Source organism: Astatotilapia calliptera, chromosome 17, assembly GCF_964374335.1.
Source record: "Astatotilapia calliptera chromosome 17, fAstCal68.1, whole genome shotgun sequence".
Taxonomy (NCBI): domain Eukaryota; kingdom Metazoa; phylum Chordata; class Actinopteri; order Cichliformes; family Cichlidae; genus Astatotilapia; species Astatotilapia calliptera.
In genome coordinates this window covers 29,516,852-29,542,234 of record NC_137438.1, presented here as the reverse complement: position 1 = coordinate 29,542,234, position 25,383 = coordinate 29,516,852, and the positions used below count along the sequence as shown (strand labels likewise).

The 25,383-nt window shown below is 39.7% G+C and overlaps 1 protein-coding gene across 7 annotated transcripts in view; it reads left to right on the top strand.

Moving 5' to 3' along the window:
- The first annotated feature begins 2,422 nt into the window (after positions 1-2,422).
- col7a1l (collagen type VII alpha 1-like) overlaps positions 2,423-25,383 on the top strand; it is a 78,201-nt gene continuing 55,240 nt past the window's right edge. For 6 of the 7 annotated variants that reach the window (XM_080291229.1, XM_080291225.1, XM_080291227.1 and 3 more), the window contains exons 1-22: positions 2,423-2,659; positions 9,611-9,804; positions 13,198-13,378; positions 13,950-14,109; positions 15,396-15,489; positions 16,566-16,739; positions 17,011-17,174; positions 17,931-18,060; positions 18,151-18,267; positions 18,403-18,558; positions 18,852-18,968; positions 19,065-19,211; positions 19,305-19,424; positions 19,646-19,804; positions 21,121-21,234; positions 21,388-21,537; positions 22,040-22,177; positions 22,514-22,660; positions 23,203-23,322; positions 23,893-24,039; positions 24,567-24,857; positions 24,953-25,092. In XM_080291229.1, coding sequence (XP_080147355.1) covers positions 9,729-9,804; positions 13,198-13,378; positions 13,950-14,109; positions 15,396-15,489; positions 16,566-16,739; positions 17,011-17,174; positions 17,931-18,060; positions 18,151-18,267; positions 18,403-18,558; positions 18,852-18,968; positions 19,065-19,211; positions 19,305-19,424; positions 19,646-19,804; positions 21,121-21,234; positions 21,388-21,537; positions 22,040-22,177; positions 22,514-22,660; positions 23,203-23,322; positions 23,893-24,039; positions 24,567-24,857; positions 24,953-25,092 — 3,042 coding nt within the window. In that variant the 5' untranslated portion in view covers positions 2,423-2,659; positions 9,611-9,728. Of the gene's footprint in view, positions 2,660-9,531; positions 9,805-13,197; positions 13,379-13,949; positions 14,110-15,395; positions 15,490-16,565; positions 16,740-17,010; positions 17,175-17,930; positions 18,061-18,150; positions 18,268-18,402; positions 18,559-18,851; positions 18,969-19,064; positions 19,212-19,304; positions 19,425-19,645; positions 19,805-21,120; positions 21,235-21,387; positions 21,538-22,039; positions 22,178-22,513; positions 22,661-23,202; positions 23,323-23,892; positions 24,040-24,566; positions 24,858-24,952; positions 25,093-25,383 lie in introns of those variants that run through there. The other variant, XM_080291224.1, reaches the window with a different exon arrangement.

Sequence of the window (25,383 nt, the reverse complement as noted above, 5' to 3'; positions counted from 1 at the left end):
CTGAAAATATTCTGTGCATCATGAAATAAAAATCATAACAAAGAACGAGTGTTGAGCGTCGGTAAGAATGGGACTTGTCTTGTCTGATATAGAACTCCTCGTCTCCTCAACTTGTCTTCTCGGTTCCCAGATGTTTACAGATTGTCATAAAAAGAAGAGACCATGACACCATAGCTAATACTTCTGCTAGCCGTAAGCTTAGCTGTAAAGTTAGCAAGGGGCATCTACATAGTAACTGTGATATCGGCTAGCAAAAAACAAATTGAAAAAGTAAATACACTTTCAATAGAAACACGAGCAGTTGACTCTTTAGAGTTGCTTATTACAGCTGAACACCAACCAAGACAACAGCATCCAAATGTCATCCAAAACAAAGAATCCAAATAAGCATTTAAGCCTTAATATGTTTTAAAAGGTGATTTTTAACTCACAGTTTTTACTGAGGGTGGAATGGAAGTGGTCTTCAGTAAACATGTATATTGTTGCCCTAACGTTGGCCATTTTAACACTGGAGTTTAGGGAGATAGACTCACTGAAAGTATGGAGCCTCACGTGGCTAAATAAGGAACTGCAGTTATTTGGTTCTGTGTTTTCTTAGGCTACGTCCACACGTATCCGGGTATTTTTGAAAACGCAGATTTTTCTATGCGTTTGCACCTTTCGTCCACACGTAAACGGCATTTTTGGTCACTGAAAACTGAGATTTTTAAAAACTCCGGCCAGGGTGGATATTTTTGAAAACTCCGTTTTTGCATTTACGTGTGGACGAGAAAAACGGAGAAAACGCAGAAAACGCAACGTCAAAGGTGTGCGCCTTTTTTGACGTCACACTATGCGCCACGTTATTGTTTCGGTGAAATGAATTTCTACAATACTGTTACTGTTAATTGTACTCTCTGCAGTGTTTAAATGCTTACATATACACACACAGTTACTGTCCCTCCACACATACGACTCAGTTCTGCTTCTATGCCCCATCTTTGTTTACTATTTCCCACCAAGGCTTCTAGACTTCTGATTGGCCATCATTTCTACACGGTTAGGAATATATCGCCACCTGTTGCTTTGGCATGTTCCTAGCAGTGTTTTCCTTCATTTCTGCCTTTACGTGTGGACAGGATTATTTTTTAAAACGAAAATGGAAAATCTCAGTTTTCAAAAATACCCGTGTACGTGTGGACGTAGCTTGAATGTTTCAGCCCAAGACCTTTCCACTTGATCTTGCAGCTGCATGGGATGAGTCATTGTTTACATGTTTGCACTATTTCTACACAAATTCCGGAAGTATTTATTTGGAAATCTTGGGGTGGTGATGAATATACTCTTTATAGATGTAAAAAGATAGATATTACTTCAGCCGCCACTATAATTTTGCATCTTTGTGTCAGGCGGTAATGAACGGTTTCTAATAGTAAAATTACATGGATGCATTGTACCACCTCTCATGACTGTTATCTGAATGAACTCCGCCTTAAGAGTACAGTATTTGTGTTGAGTTACAGCATGTCAAGACTGCCAGCTGGCTAAAACCTGTGAAATTGGTAACCACATTCCTGGGGTCCATAAAGATGACCCGTTGCCCCTTAGCATACACAGAAACACACACACATCGACTCGCACACCAGATTTGGGGGGGGGGGGGGGGGGGGGGTGTTTAAACATGATAGGTCTATTCTCTTTTCACCCCCCCTTCTGTTTTGAGGAGTTGCATGCTCTACAAGCAATAAAGCAATAACCTCGATAGCCTCTGATGATGGGTCTGTGTGTGAGTATACATAGCTTGGAGCAAGAACTCATGGTTCGACAACCTAACCCTAGTTGTTTTCTGTACTTTTATCATGTTGTGTTTTGTTTATTTGATGTTTCATAAGGAATAATAGGATGAATAGAACATTGTGCAAAGTCAGGGTAGATTTTTGTTGACACTTTGGATGGTTTGCAAATCAATATTTTATTCTGGGAAACTGAAATGCTGCCAAATGAAACACACAGTAATAGATGTGAGACACAGCACTTGGTGTCAAATCCTGAATATTATTTTTACTGACATGCAGAAGTCGTTCTGTTGGCATAAAGACAGTTTTTGATTGATTTTCACAGTCCTGACTGAGGGAAGATTCAACTTGCAGTATGATTGTGGGTTATTGCAGAGTTAACCTCAAAGTACTTAACACCGTTTTTCTTTGCCAGTTATTCTGTCACCTTGAGGCCTCCGTGCTACACACAAGCACTGTTAGAAAAGTAACAATGCAACAGGGCCAAAGCTCCACAGAAACCACCACCTCTCTCTCAGTATGCATCTATGCCTTTACCTCCGTGTCTCTCTCTCCCTCTGAGCCAACAGGTTGCTGCAGCGTCACCCCCACCCCTCTTCCCAAACTTTTCTGTGCCTGAGCAAAGCCCAGGAAAGAAATCCTGCTTCATTCATTCACTCTTACACGCCTACCCCCTCTGTCACTCAGATACACACATATAGATACACACACATGCCAATTTAGTCTCTAATAACTGCCTCTACAAGGATACAACAGAAAATCCAGAATTGCTTTTGCCTGACTCGGATGCAGCTTTTTATATGTATTTTTAGGGGGGGGGTTTCCTCTTTTTACCCTCAAAAGAAAATCACCTGGATTTGGAAGATAATAACTTGTGTGTATTGGTAAGTGAAAATGCATGGGCTCATTGAAAAGCCATTAGCTTAACTGCCTTTTAATATGGTGCTTTACAGGGTGCTTTTGAATTCTTAACTGCTCAGATACCCTTGTTGCACCGTAAGTGTCTGGACTTTTTATACTGAGCCATTATTGCTGCTTTTTACAGTAAAGTTTTTCTTTAATAGCTTAACTTGTCTGATATCAGTGCTCATCAGATACATTATTTGCTGTGAATGGACATCCTCCTCTGTTAAAGAACACTCACTTATATGTACAGACATCCCCATGCAGTGCCAAAGTCCTGCATGCTTTGTTGTCTGTTTTTGGATGACTGCTGTGTTTTTCTGCAGATTTTAAACATTCGGGTTGAAAAGGAGCACAAAAGAAGATGTAATGCATTTTACAGTCATGTAAACTCTTGTGTGTCATGAATAATAAGAGCATACCAGGTTGTTTGCAAGAACATTGTCAGGAGATGAAACTATGTCAAATGAATGCTTGTCGATTTCCCTCCATGCGTAGACATGTCTGTGTTGGCTGCGTGCAAATGTAAAGAGATATTAAGACAGTAGCCATACTGCAGCCTTTGAGCTGTGCATGAGTCTGCGGTTTTGTGAGTGTGTGTATTAGCTATAGAAATGATGTGTTGCACCAAAGACATCTGTTATCATACAATGTAGTTCTGAGCTGTGTTTCTGTGTGTGCTTCCTTACGCGTATGTGTGTGTGTGTGTCATTTCACTGTCACCAGTTTCCCACCTACAAGGATAATCCATCCTGTGAAGTGGTGAGGTGGAAAATGCCATTATGTAGAAATAGCTGACATGCAGTTAGACTTGCAGGCATGTGATGTGTGAGTGGATGTGGGTGAGAAATAGAGATAGGGAACACAGAGAGGGTAGAAGGGCCAGGGACAGTAAACTTCATTTGGAAACATTATTTAATCCTCTCGCTGCAGTGATAAACTAAAGGCCTCTGACAGAAAAAAAGCACATTTTTTTTCTTCTTGAAGGTAGCAAGGTGTTTGTAATCCCAGTGTGCATACCCATGCATCCACTGCAACTGTTTTTATAGCTAAGCTGAGCTTTTGATTGGAGAAATACGAGAAATACTTTCATTTGGATCTATGAAAAATGCCAGTCATAACACAGTTTGACAAGCACAAATTAGTATTTTTGCACCAACAAGGTGATTTCCAAATTGCTATTAGTTGAAAACTTGTTGTGTCGTTGCAAGGTGTGCAGTCTCTCCTTAAAAAGTTTGAGAAAACTGGTTAGTGGGGCACAAAAGAACAAGTGGAAGGTCTAAAAATCCACAGGAGATGAAGAGAGTCTGAAATTAATGTCTTTAAGAAAAAGGAAAAAATCCAGCAAAAACATCACACCTGACTCAGTTGATCCTTCGAATGTTTGCTGGAGCCTCATCAGAAATTTTCTCTGTGGAACAGTGGCTTTAAGAAGGTAAACAGAGAGAAAAGCCACAATAACTTGACTTTAAATCTGTGGCAGCAGATCTTATAGAGTAATCAATCCAAATTTGAAATTCATGATTCAATTTGGTGTCACTATGTTGGGAGGAAGAGCGGTACGACAGTGATTGTCTAGAGCCATCTGTAAAACACGGTGGAGGCTCTGTCATGGTTTGGGTTGCATTATAGCCAGTGGTGCTAGGATCTTTTATTATGAATGCAGAAAAGTGCCATCAGATTTTGATCCACCATGCAGTACCATCTCTATTCAGCTATTCATTTACAGCATGACAAAGATCTCAAACACACTGCCAGTGCAGTAAAAGCATAACTGCACAGAAAAACATCTAATGGGGAGGCCGATCCATGACTGAGTCATGTAAACAGTTTGGGATCATCTTAACAGAGAATGGAGTCAAAGTCAGCCAGCATCCAAAGAGGAGCTTTGAAATATTCCTGAAGAGAGTTCAGGCTGTGTATGTATATGTGCAAATGTTTTAATCCCTGAACCTATTTCCCATTTTCATAGCAAAATATAAAGAAATGAAACATGGCCTAAGACTTTTGCTCTGCACTGTATCCTGTAGTACTGTTATTGAAAGCTGTGATATTGGGCATGAGAAATTATGGTAGTCATTAATCATGTTTTTGGTCCAATACTGGTTTAGGTTGAAATATCTCAACAACTAATTAAATTTGACTTAAAACCTAATGTCTTCAAAAAAATAAGTCTTACTAAATGTTTAAAACTGCACACCTGATCAACACCGGTTAGCATGATCAGTGTGAGGATGTTTATCTCAAATCATTTCAGAGCTGCTAGGGTGGCCCTTACAATATTTGGAGGAGCACATAATACTTTAATTTCATTCTCATAAAATTTGATTGAATGTTTAAGTAGATGTTGGCACATTTCTGAATATATTTCCATATTTTCTTCTAGAAACTTCTGTATACACTGAAAAGAAAAGGCTTACAAAAGAATTTCACCATAGTGAAGCTGTCACAAGACTTTCACATTCTGCTTTTTCACACCTTTTCCAAGTAGAGATGCAAACCTATTTAGGTCCGAAGGTTGATGATGATGATGAATGATGAATACCGGCTGCCATTCTTCACAACACAGTGTGAGTTTGTCCTCCCTTCACTTCAGTAATAAGAAGATACGTGCAGAGACAGATCTCAGATCTGCATTGGTATGTGAGGGGGCAGCCAGCGGGAGAATGTAGTTTTTTGGCTGTGTTATATTACAGTTCAAGCCTGCCAGCTCTCACTTCCATCTGCAGAGGTTGTAAACTATTCAGCCTTCAGCCATTCTGGCTTAGTCAGACCAGATGGTCAAATCACACTGAGGAATTTTCTGGAATTCAGATTGTTTCATATTGATTGGTTTATTTTTTATGTTATCATTATATACATTTATTGGTGAAATATGCTCTCATGGGGTAAGCATTAAAGTTTATGAATTAGCTCGATGGATGGATTGTAAATGTTTAAAGGTAAAAGAAATTTGTTCTGTTTCCATCTCATGTGTAGAAGTTGAGTGAAGGCAGGTCTCTCTTTGATGTTATGCTTATGAACTTGCACATGCCCATGCAATACTCACGGACACGGACGTACGTGCACAATCCACTATAAAGAGTGTATGGATACAAACCTAATGTAACACATAACACAAACAATGTTCCCTGTGTTAGTCCATGCATTTTAAAGCTTTTATCCGGCATAGAATTAAATGCTAGATTTAGTCTCCTTACATTCTGATGCTGGTCTTACATTTAATCCTTTAATAAAGTAGGTTGTCCATATTCTTTTGTCACAAGTTGAGGTGGTATCTGTGTAGACGCTGACCAATTTGACTTTGTTCATGTAAACTTTTTCAGTTATTTGAAACTGCAGTAAGTGTGAGAGTTGGGGATGGATGGGAGATAATGCATGCCCTGAGTTATGTTTTCAGACTGTTTTAATTTGGGCATGTCTGCACATAGTGTCTGGCCTGTTGCTGAAAGAAATACGTTTTTTCTTTCTTTGTTAGCTAACTGAAAAACATAAAGCAATTATTAGTTGAACATCTGATCTGTTTTCCTTGTCCGTCTTGAAAAGCTGAGCTTGTTGGGGAAAGATGAAGAGGTCTGTGGAAGCATCGGGACTCAGAAGAAAGAAATCTTTGCAGTCAAAGGTCTTTTTGAACTTAACCCATGCTCTCAGAGCGGGGCACACAAGCAAGCTGTCTATTGATTAAGTCTGAGAATGACCAAGGGGTGAAAGAAGTTATGTTAGAAGTGAGATATCCTGGCTTAATACAACCTCAGAGATGTCCGTTGTGGACTGCCGTGCTGGAGCTAGAAGTGGTAATAAAAGGCAAGACAAAATCATGCTGGCCGCCCATTAACAGTGGCAAATATTAACAAGCCCTTTAACTCCCCATTTCTCTTCTTTGTCCAAGGTCTTTGTCATTCGAGGCTTTCTGTTCTTACTATATCTATGAGGACATAATGATAAGAATATTTGGGGGTTGTACACTGCAGTAAATGTGTAGATTTTCCTAGTGTATTTATCTTTTAGAGTCTATTTACTCAACAAGCATTAGTGTAACAAAAGATGCGTTATAAGTAGTTTGACAGCTTTAGGCAAAATGCTAGGAAAAAGTAGCTTTTGAATTTTTGATATGTTTATGTTAATCTTATCCAACTAAGAATACATGAGTGTGATGCATGATGCAAAGATGGCAGACATAAAGGAGACGCTATTCTTAATAAAGCTATTATTTGGGGCCGGATATGTTCCTATTTATGTGCCAAATAAACAGAATAATAGCATCCTGTGTCCAATAATGAAATTGGCCCATATGAAACATGTTTTCCGGGGTTGTTCCACTTCTGGCAGAATTATACATGAATCGTGTTGAGATTAGAGAGATGAACCAAGTACAATAGTTAGTTGTTAATGAATAAACGCATCCATACATTGTTAATTTTATATTAAATCTGAGGGGATATTTACAAAAGGTTGCCTTATTCTCATAACATTGGGAGTACCTGGGAGTTTTTAAATGCATTAGTCATTTATTCTGACCCAAAGCATAATCAATTTCTATGTAATAATAATAATGGATTGCATTTATATAGCGCTTTTCAGGGCCCTCAAAGCGCTTTACAATTCCACTATTCATTCACACAATGGTGGAGGCAAGCTACAGTTGTAGCTACAGCTGCCCTGGGGCAGACTGACAGAAGCGAGGCTGCCATATTGCGCCATCGGCCCCTCTGGCCAACACCAGCAGGCGGTAGGGTAAAGTGTCTTGCCCAAGGACACAACGACCAAAACTGTCCGATCCAGGGCTCAAACCGGCAACCTTCCGGTTACAAGACGAACTGCCAACTCTTTGAGCCACAATCACAAGTAGTGAAAACCAAGGGCAGAGTAAAGAAGCTCCAGTAATATTTTCAGAGTACTCTCCTACTTGCCTTAAACAGCCTATAATACAGACACAGGCACATCCCCCCAGCTAACTGAGACAGAAAGGAGCATTTCTGAAATAACCAGGTGTACACCACTGTGAGAGATAATATTCCTATAAATCAGCTAGCATACGAATGAAAATCAGACTTGCGGTTTTTGCAGTCAAAAAGATAAGAGAAGGATTTTCTCTATTCCAGATCATTACTGGGCCTCTGTTTACTCTCATAGCAAAAACTATTATTCTCCCTCTATCTAGATTCTTGTGAAGAATGCTTGTGTTTTCACTGGTGAAACTCATCCATCTGAATGTGCCTGTTAGAAATACTGGCCATCTCCACCCACTTTGCCTTTCACACACCCAAAACCAAACTCTGGTAATTTTTTTTATCTTAACATTGTAGCTACAGTCCATATTTATTTATCTTTCTTCCCATTATCTGCTGTCACGTGAAAAAAACGCGTTTTCACAGGACTGCATAGGCTCTTGTGAAAAACTATGATTCAGTAGCTTGTAGAACCAGCTTTTGTACAAATGTAATTGTTGTCTATACAACGTTGTAAGTCTATCATATTGTGGTGGAGGAATTTTGGTCCACTATTATTTACAATGTTGCTTCAGTTAATCGAGGTTTGTAGGCATTGGTTTATGCACAGCTCTCCTGCCACTGTATTTCAGCCATGTTGAGGTTTGGACTTTTTCAGGGGTATTGCAACACCTTGATTATCTTTGTTTTTCAGCCATTCTGTTATAGATTTCTGCTGTGATTGAGATCACTGTTGTCAATTTTTAGCTGTTGGATTTGACTCTAGAATACTTTGGTATAAAGAGGAGGTCATGGACAAGCCCAAATCATCGCTCCTCCACCACCGTGCTTCACAGTTAATATGAGGTGTTTGTGGTCAACATGGTCCTGTGGATTGTGAACTTTAACATATAACATGCTAACAAAGCCTCTTTGTTTTTTGCTATTTTTCTGAGAATGTTATTTTCCGTTGGCCTTGGGGTAAATGTGCTAAGACTTCCACTCCTGGGAAGTTTGTGGCATTGCAATAATACAGATCTGAGTCCTGCAGAGCAGCAAACTGCCAAAACATCTTATTTCGTAAAGATGCCCACACTTGCTGATGAAATTATTAAGAATATATGCCATAAAAACAGGACTCTAATGTTTGCATTTTAACTGCAAATATGACTTATCCAGCACACTATGTCAAAGCCACTGTAATGGCATGTTAGCTTAAGCCATAAAGCCATCAAACATCTTAAAGAGGTAGTTATGATTAGAAATGTACAGTGCACTCCATTTATGACTTATCCTGTCTCTGTTTTGGCTGTGATCAAATGATTTATCGCTGAGTTGTATCCTCAAGGTTCTTGTAACTTTTATACCTTTGAATAGAGGACTTTTTTTCATCACTAAACAGCATGTCATAAACAGTTTTACACATTTACGCCAACCTGTATGTTGAAATCCCAGGAGGATCTGCTTTGTAAGACAGCTACAGTAGATTATCAACACAATAACATTAAATGCTAAGTGCTTTAAATCAACGGGTCCTTATTGGACAGTATAAAAACCCCTTTGATGCTTTAATTTCCTTGGCGTCAGTGGAATTTGTTATAAAAGTGTTTACAGGGAGGCTCCTGCCTGCACCTGGACATATAATAATTATCAAACACATTATGCACTTGTTAAGGACATGGAAGTGTATAAGAAGACATCCGAGTTCATGTATAATATGACATGAAAGTTTCTAACCTGGACCTATTTATTTGATTAGTATGCCAGTCAGTCATTGTTACATGTCTACAAGTCTCTTGAGTACAGCAGAACTACGCTGTTAAACTCTTCTTTGTGTATTACTGTAATTAAAAAAAAATACTCTTAGCAAACACCAAAAGCTTGGCTTCTGCAGAAGAGTTCCAACTCCCTCACAAATGAAAAAAAAAAAAAAGCTGATTATGTTTATCTTTGAGGGCCTGTAATTACTTTTTTCTTCTTGTTGTTCTTTTGCATATTTTTCAGATAGGAGAAAAGAAAAGGTGGGATTGATGACTGTGAAGTGCAATTTAGGAACTGCATTTGTGAAGAGAGGAACTGGGGAGGAGGAGAAGGTGACTGAAGGAGGAAGACGAGGAAGAGTATGGGTCACTCTTCTGTGTGCATCTTTCTACTGTCCCTTTATCTGACTCATCAAAGTGTTGCAGCGCACGCTGAAGGTGAGTCGTGATATTTATAAACCTGTACTGCATGCTTACAGAATTAATTTGTGTGAAATTTCCCTTCTCCTATAGCACATCAACTTTCCTCCTTACTTTTTCCACCCCCTCAGTTACTTGATGATTGATTTATTTAACTCAGTGACTCATGTTTGCAGTCATTTTTCTCCATTTAATTTTCTGTCTGTGAAAAAAGAGTTAGGTACGTATTATTCTGAGTCACAGCCACGTGTCCAATTGTTAGCTTGGTGCACAGATCTATAAATTAGACAGGTTGGATGATCAGGCCAAGGAAAGGGCAGGTGCTCAATGAATAGAGTCTGTGCGAGTGCTCCATCATTAAATCTCCACACCTGGATTGGTACATGGGGCAGACACTAGCCCAGCTACAGTTTCTCTCCAGACTCTGTCTAGTCAGGGAATTTAAACATCTGCTGCCCTCATGTACAGTACAGCACTCTGTCAGCTACGCTGTCAAACCCATCCCCCTAGATACAGTACTCCAGCCTCAGGTGCTATTGGATGTCACCAAAAGGTCAACGAGCCAATCAAAAGTTAGATTTCCTCCACTTGGATTGTGATTGGCAGAAGGTGATTGGTAAAGTTGTTGGGCAGAATTATGGAAGGTTATAAATAGCCCAAGAATACATTAAAAGCTGTGCTTCCTATGCAGGTCCTCCTACTGTTGATTAATTATAGTTTTAATTGTTAACCCAACATTGTTCTTAAGGTCCTGTGTTTCATAAAACACAGGAAATAGGTTTGTATAATTGTCATTAAATAATCTCATCTCATACAAGCAACAAATAAGCAATAATGTATGGAAGCTGCTTATTGTGAGAAACAATCAGATAACTTTAACCCAACTTTTCAGCATCATTAGTGCTTTGTAGCCTCTTTTAACTCAGTGATTTAGATCCCACAAACTTACTGAGAGAAGCAGTTTCAGCCACTTTTGCCAGCTGTCTTTTCTGCAGCAGTAAGCAGCTGTTCTCATTAAATAAGCTATGACAAACTCACTGTGCATACCTGCCCAACACCAAACAGCATGCACTAAAAAATTAGCAACTGGCTCATTGGGAAAATGTAATATAAAAAAATCCCATTTTAATCTCAGTAGTTGGTGGAGACCAAGACAAAAATACTGCCGTGCTGCCACAATGACTGATAGCCCTAGAAAGCAAAGGGCCCTTAGGCTTATAATAGGCTTTATTGAGCAACTACTTCCTGTTCTCACCTATGTTCTTAACGATTATTTTGTAGCACAATACATGTTATTGTTAATTGCATTTTTATTGATGTGTGCTCTCTGATGGGTTACATCTTATGATCTCATGTCTTAATCTTGTCAGAGGCAATTGGAGTAATGCATCAATATTTCTGAGGCTTTTTCTTTCTTGGCAGAATTTTCTGCAGCATATGCTCAAGCCACTGGGCTACATCTAATGTGGAAATCAGTGGTGGTCCAACACCAAGGTGTATGCAACCTTTGAGATATCAACATAGATAACCTTCAAGAAAACCATTCCTAATCTCTCAGCATGTTTTGTGTCCTTATCCTGGGCATGTCGATCTCACCTGCAAGCCTAGACAGACGAACTTCTGGATAATTGATCTTGTTTTCCATCCCAGTCTGTGTCTGTCTGACAGACACCAACCTCCAGCTGCTTCTTTGCTCAGTCTTCACAACATTTTATGTGCGTTTACTAAAATCCTTCAAGTGTGAAATGCATCCAGTAAATGGAAAAGCCACATGTTTATTATAGGGTAGGTAGTTGCTTTTATGAGGCACAACTCGGACCGGAAAGTATGAACATTGTTTTATCTCTTCAAAGTGCATCAATGAGTATAAGTCCTCGCTAATAGATCTGCTGTTGCTGAATATATGATACTACAGCTTCCAAAGATAATAGCGCTTGAGAGGCCTCCATAATGCTATTCCCGGTGATATTTTGTTTCCTTGGTGTATGGCCAGAAATGTATAGGTGTGTGAGGAGGAACATAATGTTAGGCCGCTATGGGCTGAAGACATATGTCACCCCCAGTGAATCCTGGGATTGCAGCCAAAGGAAGAAGGGTGAGATAATAGAGGAGAGAAAGCTTGATAATGAAATAGAAGACAGCAGAGAATCGCTTATCACTTACAGAACAATCAGTTGCGCCTATCTCCTATTCACTAGCCTAATCAATGCTGTTGTCACTTTGGTTTATTGCATATGCAATACCAGAATATTGACTTACAAGGTGTTTGCAGACACAGCAGTTTGTGCATGTGAATATGTGTCGGTGCACTTGCGTATTCAGTGCACCAGTTCACTCAAAAAAGCATCTAAATCCCATCAAACCCAGCAGATTCTTATTTTAAATGCGTTTGTTTGCTTGGGCAAGGGTACTGACCCTGATTTTGGGTGTGTTTACCTTATTATTCTAAGCGTTTCTCATCGCTGTACTAAAGTTTTATTGCTGGAGTGCTCAGAATATTGATAGTCTCTTTGGCTCACTTGTGTCTCATTAAAAATTCATAAGGATTTGTGTGAGGCTCTGGCTGCATGACAGAAGCAAATGAAAGGAATCCCCTCAGCAAGGTGGAACAAGACTGCTATCTGGTGGTCAGTGTAGGAATTAAAGATGTCTGAAGCAGCAGGAGGCTAAATTAGTGTTTTTGAGGTTTCAGAGGGAAACCCTTAAAGATAAATGTAATGGAGAATTACATTTTGATAAAATGTCTTATTCAAGTCTTGAAACCAGCAAAAAAAGAAAAAAAAAAACCCAAATTCAGTAGCTGAAAATGATAGATTTCATTTTTAACTAAAGGATAAAATATTCAAATATGGCTTGGGCAATTTATAATACTAAAAGTTATTAAAGTAGCACTGATAGTGATAGATAATAGATTAAAACATTTAGTTAATGAGCTCAAATGAGGGCAATATTAGTTAAGTAAATTTAAAAAAAGTGAGTTCTGTTTAAAACCTCACTTGGTTTTCTCAGTCGGTTTTCAGAGAACCGATATTACCCTGGTAACCAAACGATATGTGTCAGTAAACCACGGTGTAAAGTGCCATTTAAGTGGTTGATAACAGTTTCTACCAATCTGTAGGCAGCATAGCTTTCAGGAACTGTTGGGTATTTATGTAGAATTAGAATTTGGAGAACTCACAATCCACGAGCCATAAAAATACAAAAAAGGATATAGAGAGTATAGAGATATATAGAAGTTTCACCTTTTTTGAAGTTACTGACGAGGTAATGGAATAATAGCTACGTATTAGTATTAGTGCATTTCTTTTTAATTCTTGAATCTTCTTAAAATATATCTTATTGTGTCTTTCTATGCTTCATGTATATGCTACCATTTTACACATATTAATTAATCTTTTCTTCTTTCCTCAGCATGCAGGACAGTGGTTCAGGCCGACATAGTGTTTCTGGTGGATGAGTCCTGGAGCGTGGGTCATAAAGACTTTTCCAGAATCAAAGACTTCATCTCAGCCATCATCTCCTCCTTTCAGGACAATGTGGTCGGAGCTGATGGGGTCCGTTTTGGAGTCACTGTCTTTGGGGATGTTCCAAGGTAGAAGTCAGTCCTGAGCTTGGCACATCGCATGAACCTTTGTGGCAGCTTGGCATTAATTATATTCAGCTGTCTTTTCTACATGATCACTTTCTATGACCACTGACAGGAGACGTAAATAACACTGATCATCTCTACATTATGGCTCCAGTATCTAGTGGGATATACTAGGGAGCACATGAACCTTTTGTCCTTGAAAGTTGATGTGTTTGATTTGTTACAAGAAGGAGAAATGGGCAAGGATAAGGATTTGAGCAAGTTTGTCAAGAAACAGATGTTGGTGGCTAGACAACTGGGTTGTCTGCAGCTCTTCTGGGCTATTTTTAGTCTGTAGTGGTTGGTATCTATCAAAGGTGGTCTGGGGAAGGAACACCAGTGAACCAGCAACAGGATCATTGATGCACTAGGGGAGCAAAGGCTAGCCTGTGTTGTCTGATCCAACAGATGAGCTACTATAGCTGAAGGAGTTATTGCTGGTTCTGATGGAACGGTGACAGAATACACAGTTCTGTGGTCTAATGTGGAAAAATGTTTCTATCTGATCCAGTTTTGTGCTTCTATGTCCATGCAGGATGCGGATTGCTTTGACAGACTACAATTCCCTTGAGGAGGTACTCAGAGCCATCAAAGACCTTCCCTATGAAGGTGGATCCAGGAGGACTGGCATGGCACTCCAGTTTCTGGTCGACTCTGTTTTCAGCCCCGTCATCAGGCGGGATTCTGTCCCGAAGGTACGCTGCTTTACACAGCGAGGTGGATTGTTATACACTGAAAAAGAGAAATTTAAATCTTGGTAATTTTTGACAACATGTTGTTTCACAGGCTTTGGGGAAATTATTGATTTGAGATTACTACCCATGCTGCAAAAACATGCATGTACTGTCTGTTTCGGCCCTGTGTGAAAGGAAATGACTAGTCAGGAATCTATATTTCCACTCCACAGGACATGTGGAAAAAACAAATAAACAGGTTTACCATTCTCACACAGCTGTGAATCTGATTAAACCATCGTGTTATATGCTGAGAATACAAATTGATAATATTTGAAAGGTGCAACAGGGAACAGGATTTATTTTGCTTTCTCTGGTGCTTTGGAGGAAAAATAAAAGATAAAGAAAATACATTTTCCACCACAGATTTTCATCGATTATCAGATGGAGATAAGGCGTGACTGCTAAACATCCAACAGATGGTCATCCACAGTGACTCAACTTGGTTTATGCCAATGACCTTAAAAAAACAAGTGTTAAATTGGGCTTGGTGCATTTCTTGGATCCTAACAAAAATGCCACATTCACCAACTTGTCTCAGAAGTTCCTTGTCAAATATCCAGATACACTTTCTTTCCCACAACTCTCCTTTTCTATCAGACACATTTCCCTGACAGTCTAATACTGTAGTGTAGTCACAGTATAACACAGCTGGTTAGCATTCTAATCATTTCTCTATCTCTGTGTGCATGTGTGAATCATCTTGCTACAGCACACTGGATATGGGAAGGTGGAGAATTGAGGATTAGGCTGATATATTGAATTGTACAGCATGCAAAGCAGCAACTACATTCTCCTGTGGATGCTCTCCACCTCCCTTCCTCACTGACTGAGGGGTGAACTTTGAGTGAACTGAGAGAATTTTCCTTAATGGGGAAATTATTAGACTCAGCTGCAAGCCAGCATCCTTGAATTCCACTTTGAGTTTGGGTCTGATTTATTTAATTATGTTTTCAATTATGTGCTAAACTGCATCAAAAGGCTTTGGAGGCTTTCATGAGAATGGTACTGTTTGCATGGATGCTCTTTTAACACAAACAAATGTTGTTTGGAGGCTTGATTTAAGCCTCCAGTGATGCCAACAATAGTTGAAAACAGAGGTTGAAAGAGAGCAGCTGAAAATGACCCGTATGTGTTTAAATATAATACATTTTACTAGCTTTATATTATGCATTCATTCATCAAGAATTAGCAGATCTTCACATTATTGTCTTTTCTTTACATATGCCATTTTCTGTCCTGTGCAGATTGCTGTTTTGATCACAAATGGACAGTCGGACGACCAGGTCAGTGCTGCAGTCAGAGCAGTAGCAGACAATGGAATTACTGTCTTTGCAGTAGGTGAGTGTGGAAGTTGCTATTGTGAATTCTTTCAACATCCCCACTGCAGCAGCCCTTCAGATTTTATCCAAGCTCTGCCCGCTTATCTGCAGTGTTTGCAGTTAGAAATTCATGTCCTGTGCATTTGAATTCATTGGATTCAGTGTGGGTATTTGTGTGTAGGAGTCTTATTTCTGAGTACCTGAGCGCGCTCATGCTTCTGTATGTATACACACCAAGTTTACTTGCACATACAGTACCTTGCCCTTTTCCCCCTACTCACAGGCATAAGCACACAAGCCCACAACTTACTCCTCACAGCCTGCAGCGATGCAATAATTACTGCTCATTAGCCAATGGTGTGCTAATCGCAGTCATTTTTCATTAGGCAATTCTGTGCCTTCCCAACCCACCCACCCCCACCACTGACACCGAAACCTGCTCCTCTCGTTCATCACCACCGCGTGGCAGCTCGACATGAATCTTGACCGCTAATGCAAAGCCAATATTACCTGTAGAGCTAGAGCAGCCTGGAAAGCATAAATTAAATTATATCAGCGCCTCCCTGCTCTATGCAGCCTTAGACCTCGTAAGAAATCAACATGCACATTCATGTTGTTTATGTGCAAATTTCATACTGTAGACAACTTATTCAGAGTTGCAAAATGCAAAAATCTCCCAGTGGTTTTCTTTTGTGCATTAGGAAAACTTAAATACTTCACGCCTTGGCATTTAGGGCCCACTTGCACAAACTGAGATTCATTCCAGAAATTGAACGACTGTGGTTATTTATATGTAAAATATATGTGTATATGGGCACATATTGGAGCTTTTCATATTGAATCTGTCAAAATGCAACACCTCCCCCTGGTGGAGATCAGAAAAAATACAAACAAAACCATTTAATATCCACACAGTGTGCATTAATCGAGTAAACTTCCACATAATCAAAAATTTGTTAATAATATCTTTAAAAAAATCTTGTCATATGTTCACATTTTTTTTGTTTATCATCTTGAATTGGTTATGAAACATTTTTATGCACCTTGGCATAAAAGACTTTATTTCATTATCTTCTTATTTATACTGAAAACCAGGCCTCACGGGGGTTGATGAGGCAGAGCTTAGGAGGGTTGTGTCGGAGCCACATGCCGAGCATCTATTGCCGGTCACTGATTTCTCTACCATGGACACCATCCTCCCCAAACTGTCCCGCAGAGTGTGCCTCACTGCCTCTGAACCCCCACGTCCTGTGAAAACTTCCCAGCCTAGTAAGTTCTTTGTAATATGCTGAAAAAGCTGCCTACTCACTGACAGCTGTCTGCATTTTCATATTGACGAATTGTATTGCACTCTCGCACTTGAAAGGTATAATAAAAATGAATAATAACGTTCTTTTATTTCACTGTACTCTGCAGCTTCTTTGCTAACATAATCTATCTTGTAGACATATTTTACATCAACTTGCATATTTTCTGCTCCATGTTCCGCTCCTCATCCCGTCTGTCTCATCACTCTTTCTACACTTACTTTTAATCGTAGGCGAGGAACGTGTGGTGGGTCCCAGAGACCTTCAGGTTAGCGAACTGGCCCACAGTTCTCTTAGACTGACGTGGAGCCAGGCCACGGGTGATGTCACCGGATATCGCCTCCTGGTCACTCCACTGAGCTCGGAGGGACAACTCCTTCCTGTGCAGCAGAGGCAGGTGAGGAATTGTCCATAGATAAGGTCACTGTTGCATTATTGTTGAGCTAGAGCATGCAATATGTCATCATACTGACTTTCATAGACAGTAAAGCATTTAATTCATGAATTAGTTGGACATCTCAGTTTTTTTTTTACTGCTGATTAATCACCTCACTCTCCATGGAATTCCTCTTTAAAACACATCGATTACATGAACTTCTCATATTAAAAGTTAAAACAGCTGACAACAGCAGCTCACCCCTGTGATCAGTCTAAGTAGTGGACTCATTTCAGTGAGATTTATCTCTCCTGCAGTCATTGTGTAGCACTCCAAACTCGGTGAAACATTTACAAAAGCAATCAACATGAGCAGTCGTCTCAATGATATCAGTGCTTCTTTGTTTCTGCCTAGATTCTGCATTATGTTATAAAACGCAACATAAAACCAAATTTAATTATCGTGGACAAAAGTCTAAACAAACTGTAAAGATGTCAGTGGTTTTTAGAGTTAGATATATAAATGAAATTGAAGCAATAAAGGCAAAACAGCAGGATATTTATGTAAGCGTACTTCCCAAAAATGTCTCTCTGTTCCATTGCAGAGCCTCCAGGTATGTTTATCTTCGGCTCTGACTTGAACATTCTTCCTCTTAATCAATCATCTTCTTCTAAACATCATTCTGTCTTCCACTTTATGTCTCAGGGAAACACAACATACACACTCAAACATACACACACTCAGATCCTTTTGTTCTGCTGTCTGTGTATGTAACAGATGGATCTGAAGGCAGATGTGAGCACAGCCATGGTGACAGAGCTGAGTCCCAAAACCGACTATTCCCTCACCGTCTATGCCATGTACCCAGGCCTCATAGGAGACTCTGCGACAATCAAAGTAAAGACAAGTGAGTGTCTGCTCATGCACCTAGTGTAGTGTCTCTATTTTTAATTGTATGCTGTCATCTTTCCCTGAGCAACAGGTGTCTGTCTTTCAGCGCCTTTGCCCGAAGTTTCAAACTTCCGTGTTATTGAGGAGGGCCTGTTCTCCCTGCGCCTCGGCTGGACACCCCCCCAGGGGAAGCTAAATGGATTCAAGATCTTCATCCCGAGATGTATGCTGACATAAGTGCATGCTAGATGTTAACTTTGTTTCCAGAGGGGTTTGTTGAAAGAAAGCTGTAATGGGTTCTAATAAAGAGGTTTTTTTTAAAAGTATTATTTCTTGTGCATTTATGATTGTTCTCCAGCCAACAGACCAGGATTCATTTATGAGCAGCTGCTTCCCAGAGACATTTCCTCTCATGTGATTGACAGTCTGGAGGAGGATAAGAAGTACACTGTCAGTATTTATGCTGTGTACCCTGAAGGACCAAGTAAACCGGTTTCAGTAGTGGGGAAGACATGTAAGTTTATTAGCTTGGCTCAAAACCCCATCATTATGTTCATTTACATAAACAGGAAAGCCAGAGAGCACGCTCCGGCACACTGGAAGCAGTTTATTAACTGCTTTAAATGTCTCTTCAAACAACACCTAAGAGCAAATATTAAAGTGCAGTACCACAATATTTCCACAGCAGGGTGGTATTGTTTTAGTAAAAAATATTAGCAAGCAGACTCTATTCTCTACTCTGTCATGTCATTGTGTATAATTTACCTAAATTTACCTTTGCATGTATGTGTGGGATGTGCTTAATAGTGAAGTTGGTGCCAGTTCATCAGTTTCTGGTCCAAAATGCCACCACAGACACCGTTCAAGCAAGGTGGGCATCAGTTAAAGGTGCTACAGGATACCGTTTGACATGGGCATCTACAGGTATCGTGGTTAAGTACCTTTCTTGCGAAACAGCTAAAATGCGAAATATTTAATTTAATACATCTCTTTGCTTAAATGTCACTTTATATCTTGTAGAAGGCCACATAGAAAACATAAACCTCGGGGACAATTTTAACTTCTACATGATACAGGGCCTCCACACAGGCTCTGAGTACACCATCACCATCAACCCCATCTTTGGAGACATTGAGGGGCCTATCACCACTGCGAAAATCAAGACATGTAATTAAAAATTTTCAAAATAAAATTGCACCAAAGCAGTAGATAAGATGCATAACAGTCCTCTTTGTCTTTCACTATCTCTCTTTCTGTCAGTGGAAAGTAGTTCAGTACAGACTCTGAAAGTATCTGCTGTGAGCACAAGTACTGCAGTCGTCTCATGGAACAGTGTCCCGGGGGCTACAGGATACAGACTGGCATGGAGACCCACCCCAGGTGATTTATTCAGTCACTATTGTCTGCCGCTGTTTACCCTTGTTTTTTGCAGATATTCTCAACTCGGTTATTTTCTCAATGGACACTTTAACCATAGCAACATGACAGTAGCTTGCGATGAAATACAGGGAAAGAAGGAGGATATTTGCCTCTGATACGAAGTGAAAGTTTGAAGTCACTGAGGAATAACAGACTAACTGTAATATTAATATTATTTCTAGAGTTTGTTGGTCGGGATCGTCCCAGACAATTGGCTCTGAACACCAGCACTACACAGTACCAGCTGAAAAATGTAGCCCATGATACGGAGTATGTCCTGACGCTTTACGTGCTGTTTGGCGCTGCGGTTGGACCTGGCATCGCTGCCACCTTCAGAACTTGTAAGTAACCTTGTTCACCAGACATCATATTCAAATGTAGGAATAAGCCATTTTTTCATCTTTTTCAATAGACTTTTTTCCCCCAGAAAACTTTTGGGTGTAGCTTTAGTGTTTATTAGAAGGAAGTAAAGATGTAATAAATATTATTTTTAAAAATTGTGTTCCACACTTACCGGAGCAGCTTCCCAGGATGCTTACTGGCTGTTATCAATGAAATCTGACCTCTAGTTGTCTTGTTCCTCTGTGCGGCGTCATCTCAGTCATTCAGTAAGTATAATGGCGAGAGAAAGAGATCTGGTTTTGTTTGATTGGCATGTGGCCATGGTAACAGGAGTATATCTATGTTCTTATGGTGCTATGTTTCCTCAGTTCAATATTGCTTTACCATTCTATTGCAGACACACACATACAAAAACACTGGGTAACACTCTATAGAACTTTTTGACGCGTACCCACAATAGCCCATAAGTCATAAGTCACATTAGGTGCTTAGTTAGCTGGAAAATATGCATTTTTCCAGCTTCCCATTATGTGCCTTTTAGAGCTCAGGAACATAGGACCCTTGGGGCACAGGAATGACTCCATTTCAACCACAGTTCCTACTTCTGTCACTTCTCTTAAAGTCTAAAAGGGTTTTTTTCATGACTGAAACTAGAAAGCTAAATAGTTTTTCAAACTTCTCTGTATTACTGAAAGTACTCAGATATGCCAGCTTGCACAGTCTATAAGCAGTAGAGCTGTGGAGCTGTCCCCATTATTGGTTCTCTGTTTTGTCTGTTGTGGGTGCATGCACACAGGTGACGTAATAATGATATCACATCATTCCACTGATATCCAGGAGCACTTATATCAAGCTTTCACTATCAAGCTAACAATGCCTGGGACGAAAAATATTAAAAACTAAACATTAAACCTTATAAAGATGAATGCAAACAAACCTTGAAACCTTGATAAGAAATTTTGATATGTAAATGGTTCATGAGGAGAGAATTGAATTCAGTGGTGCAATGCACAACGAATTTTGGGGGCAACACTACATGCTAAACAGACTTTTTTGTTTGTATTAACCATGACCACACACATCGTCACTGACCTCGGTTACATGTGTAACCACACCCAACGAATTGGTGTCCTGACACTGAAGTGAGCAGTGCGTTTAGTGATCAGCAGACTTTCAGCAACTTCCAAAATGGGCTTTAAGAAAAAAAGTCACGATGAGGAAATCAAAAACGCCAAAGATTTGTGATTCATCTTTTTTACTTGAAACAGGGTATTTATAAGATCAGTCCTTGATGTTTTTTCTTTCATTTTTTCAGCTCCTTTGGGTTATGTCTCTAACTTCAAGGTGACATCCTACACAAGCACCACTATAGATGTGGCGTGGAGTCCCATCGTTGGAGCCACCGAGTACAAACTCTCATGGAAAACAGGTAATATATTTATACCTATTCCTTCCCATTACACCATTTTAAAGCATGCCAGCATGCCAGCCCGATTAAAGACCCTCTATTTACCATACATTATCTTTACAACAGATAGATGGATAATTTGTCTTTTGTTTTGTTTTCGTCTGATGCTTGCAGATAATAGCAAACCCCAAGTCCAGTACCTGGATCGTAGCATCCTCTTCCATCGTCTCAAAGACCTGAATCCACAGTCTACCTACACAGTCACCATCTGTGCAGTGTATGGCAACTCAGAGGGACCAGAAATCTCCTTATCTCAGCTCACAGGTACTAAACATATGTGAAGTCTCAGTGACTTTGAATTTATCATGAGCCATCTTTAGATCTAAAATGGCTCTGTGCAGCTGTGCCCCCATCGTAATTAAATGGGAAGGGTACGGCAAAGTTCCCCAATCTGTGCCACATAAACCCTCGTAAGTGTCGCCGTTTGACTGACATGTCATGTACTTTGGTCTTCCCGTTATAACCACAGTTCCTGCTGCTGTCACTTGTAGTATGTGTCACTGAGTCCAAGTCAGCAGGGCTGCTATCATTCTATCACTGTCACTGTCAGAGTGTTATTCCGAGCTTCAAGTGCTACGTTTATTACAGTGTAAAATAATAGGGAGGGGTAAGTAAAGTCACATCAGCAATTTTTTCAGATATTTTAATCACATATTTTATGATTTCTGGGTCCTTAATGCATTGTGATGTGAAAAAAAAATTGTCACAGCTTTATGGTATAAAACCTGGATTAACATCTCCTGTGGTCATGTTATGTTATGCTTAGCTGCAGTGTCAGAGTCAGATCCAATCCAGCCAGTGAGGGAGGTGAAGGTTGAGGACATTGGAGTAAATTCCTTCACACTATCTTGGAAAAAAGCATCAGGGGCTTCTGGATACAAAATCTCTTGGATCCCATTTCTTGGTAAGAAACCACATAAATAAACCACCCAAATGTGTATTCTAATGCCTCAGGCTATGAACAAGTAGACATAATATACAGTAGAATTACAACTGCATTTACATCTCTGGATCAGAGAAGCTGAGAAAAAATTTTTTCACTCGGGTCGATGAAAATATTAAGCATGTCTTAAATTAAAATATTTGCAGTATTTTCCTATTACAGCATCTAGCAGCATAATGAGTTACCACTCCTCAGTTTAGACTCTTGTGACTCATTGTATAACAGTTTCATCCGTAAATGACTGCAAACACGGTTGTTTGACACTTTCATGCTGGATTTAATTATTCTGTGCACTAGGGGGTGATGAGAAGTCCCATGTGGTATCGGCTGATTTTGCCTCCTACACCATCCGCAACCTGCGAGAGAGCTCAGCTTACAAGATCCAGGTGTCCTCCATGGTGGGCAGCAGGGAAGGAAGCGCTGTCCTGGTCACAGCACGTACCTGTGAGTCCTGCCTGGCCCTGGTAGTAGGGAACAGTCTGAGTTTCAGGGAAATGTTCAGTAATATATGTTTCACCAGTTTCCTTAAACAGATTATGTGTAAATGCCACTACGGTGGCTTAAAATTTAGTAGATTTAAAAGTACCTCGTATTGAAAGTTCCAATGAGCAGCTACCAAAATGCAAGTTAAACACTTTGAGTCAACTCAAAATCTTTTATCAGAGGCTATGAAAAACTTCTCCAATTACTTTGAGCCTCATAAAATCACTACGTTTAAAATGGTTGTATTTCAGGAACAAGTCATTCAAAACTTTTGTCAAACCTCTTGAGTCAAAGCTGAAAGTTTGCACTTCAATCACATATTGATGGCCTAATTTAAAATCTAATGTGGTGGATGCAAAAAAAACAACTTTTATGTACATATATGCGCCTAATACTGGGAATGTTAAAGTTTATATTCATTAGGACGTATGATATAATAAATCCACCTAATGTCACTTGTTTCTTTATGTCATTATTCATCAGAGCTATTTTGTGTGTTTCAGTGGATCTTCCCAAAGTAGAAGGATTTGTTGCTTTGAATACAACAGATAACAGTACTGTTCTGAACTGGACACGCGTAGCTGGTGCCTCAGGATATCGCCTCTCCTGGAGGCACATCTCAGGTCAGTAAGCAACCACAACTTGATAAAGCACCTTCTTATAATTCATGCAACTTTCTTTTAGGCTCCAGAGATGAATTACATATTATGTAAATGATATTACACTGCATACAGAGACCTGCCATAAACATTCTTTTATTTAGCAGGTCTTGGTCTGAAAAGGCAATATTTGCCTGAATAAAACACAAGTATCCCAGCATGCCAGGAATAATTGTTTAGAGATTTCAAAGTGTTTTAACCATGATATGTCTTTTGTGAATAAAGTGGCAACATAAGCACCCTTTTGTTAATAAGGTGAAAAGTCTTATTAACAAAATTCCTAAAGTAATATTGTCATAATTGACAGAATCTCCGTACATGTAATTTGTCACCAGATGTTCAGATATATCATTTTTATTTGTAGATTTGACACATTATTTTACAGGTTATTAAAAAATACTGTTTGCTTTCCTTTTTATACACTCAAATCCATTTTAGTATAAAGATTTATTTTCCTATTTCTTATTTCTTGAATCCATACTGTCACAAGTGATCACTTTGCAACACCATGTTTTCTATGTATGTTTTTTTCAGTGTTTGACACAAAAACAGAAATCCTTGGCCCTGGATTCACCTACTATAAGATCAGTGATCTCTTGTATGGCAGAACATATCTTTTCACCATCAGACCTTTGTATGGAGAAGTGGAGGGGCCTATAAGCACCATGTATCAGAGAATATGTAAGACTCTCTCCAAGTTGTTTGACTGAATCACAGACATACACTTCAGATCCTTCTGTTTACTTTAATACATCCACTGATCAGGCTATAATACCTACAGTCACATCACACTATACTGTGTGTGTATTTTTATTTTTGTAAGCATAAAATTGACAAAGCTCAAATTAGCTTCCTGAAGAAAAGAAATGCTATCTTAGCTAAGTGTTAAGCTATTTAGCACTACATCTCTCATATGGCCATCTTATTCTAAACTTCATGAATGCTTTAAAATGTTGAACCTATTTGTCTGACTACCCATGCATCTTTCTTAGCTTTCTATTGTCAGCTGTTCTGTTTGTTGATGTTCAGTGAACACCTACAGGAGCTTTTTCCTAAGACTGGTACAAGCTGAAAACCCAAACTGAAGAATGCTGCAGCAGTGTTTTATTGCTTCCTTTGCAATCCCATTTGTTGTTCCAGCAAAGACTCTGTTTGACTCCAGAGACTTCAAGCGTTTGATTTATTTGTTATGGTTCTGTGTATCACAGTGGGACCAGCTCGCCCAGCGTTAACAGTCCAGCCTGTGCCACCTACAGTGCCCCCCCATTCCCCACCTAACACTGGGGACTCCCAGACTGCCTCTATCATCAACACAACCACTGCTCAATCACCCATGAGGACCACCTGGCACCCTGATGTTGTGCTTCCAACTGAGTCCTTAACAACCAAGAAGCCCCACGTTCAGCCAAGTGTCACTGAGGGCAAGGCAGGAGCAGTCACGTCCTTTCGATTAACCACACTGAGTAGAGTGACAGAGAAAAAAACACCACCACAACCAGGTATTTTAGAGATTCTCTTATATTTTTTCCCTCATGCTAAATAATATGTAGCATATTTTTTAGTTAGAACTGTTTTCTGTCCTGTTTCTGTCCAGTGTGCGGTAAGACCAAAGCGGATATAGTGTTCTTGGTGGATGAGTCGTCGAGCATTGGCACTGACAACTTTAGGAAGATGAAAGACTTCATATTTCGAGTGGCTACATACTTCCCCGTAATTGGTTCACAGGGCACGCAGGTTAGTTGCTCAGTAAAAACTTTTCTTTGTACTGTGCTGAAGATAAAACTTTCAGGTGTTTAATTTTATCACTTTGGCTGTGAGTCTGTTTAGACAATTACAAATTGGACTCGATTGCAGTTTTTGAGTCATAATAGCTGCCCGGAAGGTGAGTCTCATGTGCAGGCTTAGACCATTAGCAGTAACATAATGTGCTCTTCTCCACCAAATGGGCTGAATCAGACTCAAACATTGGCAGAAAGGAGACACATGGCATAATGCCATTTTTTTGTCAGCCAAGGAGGCAAGCAC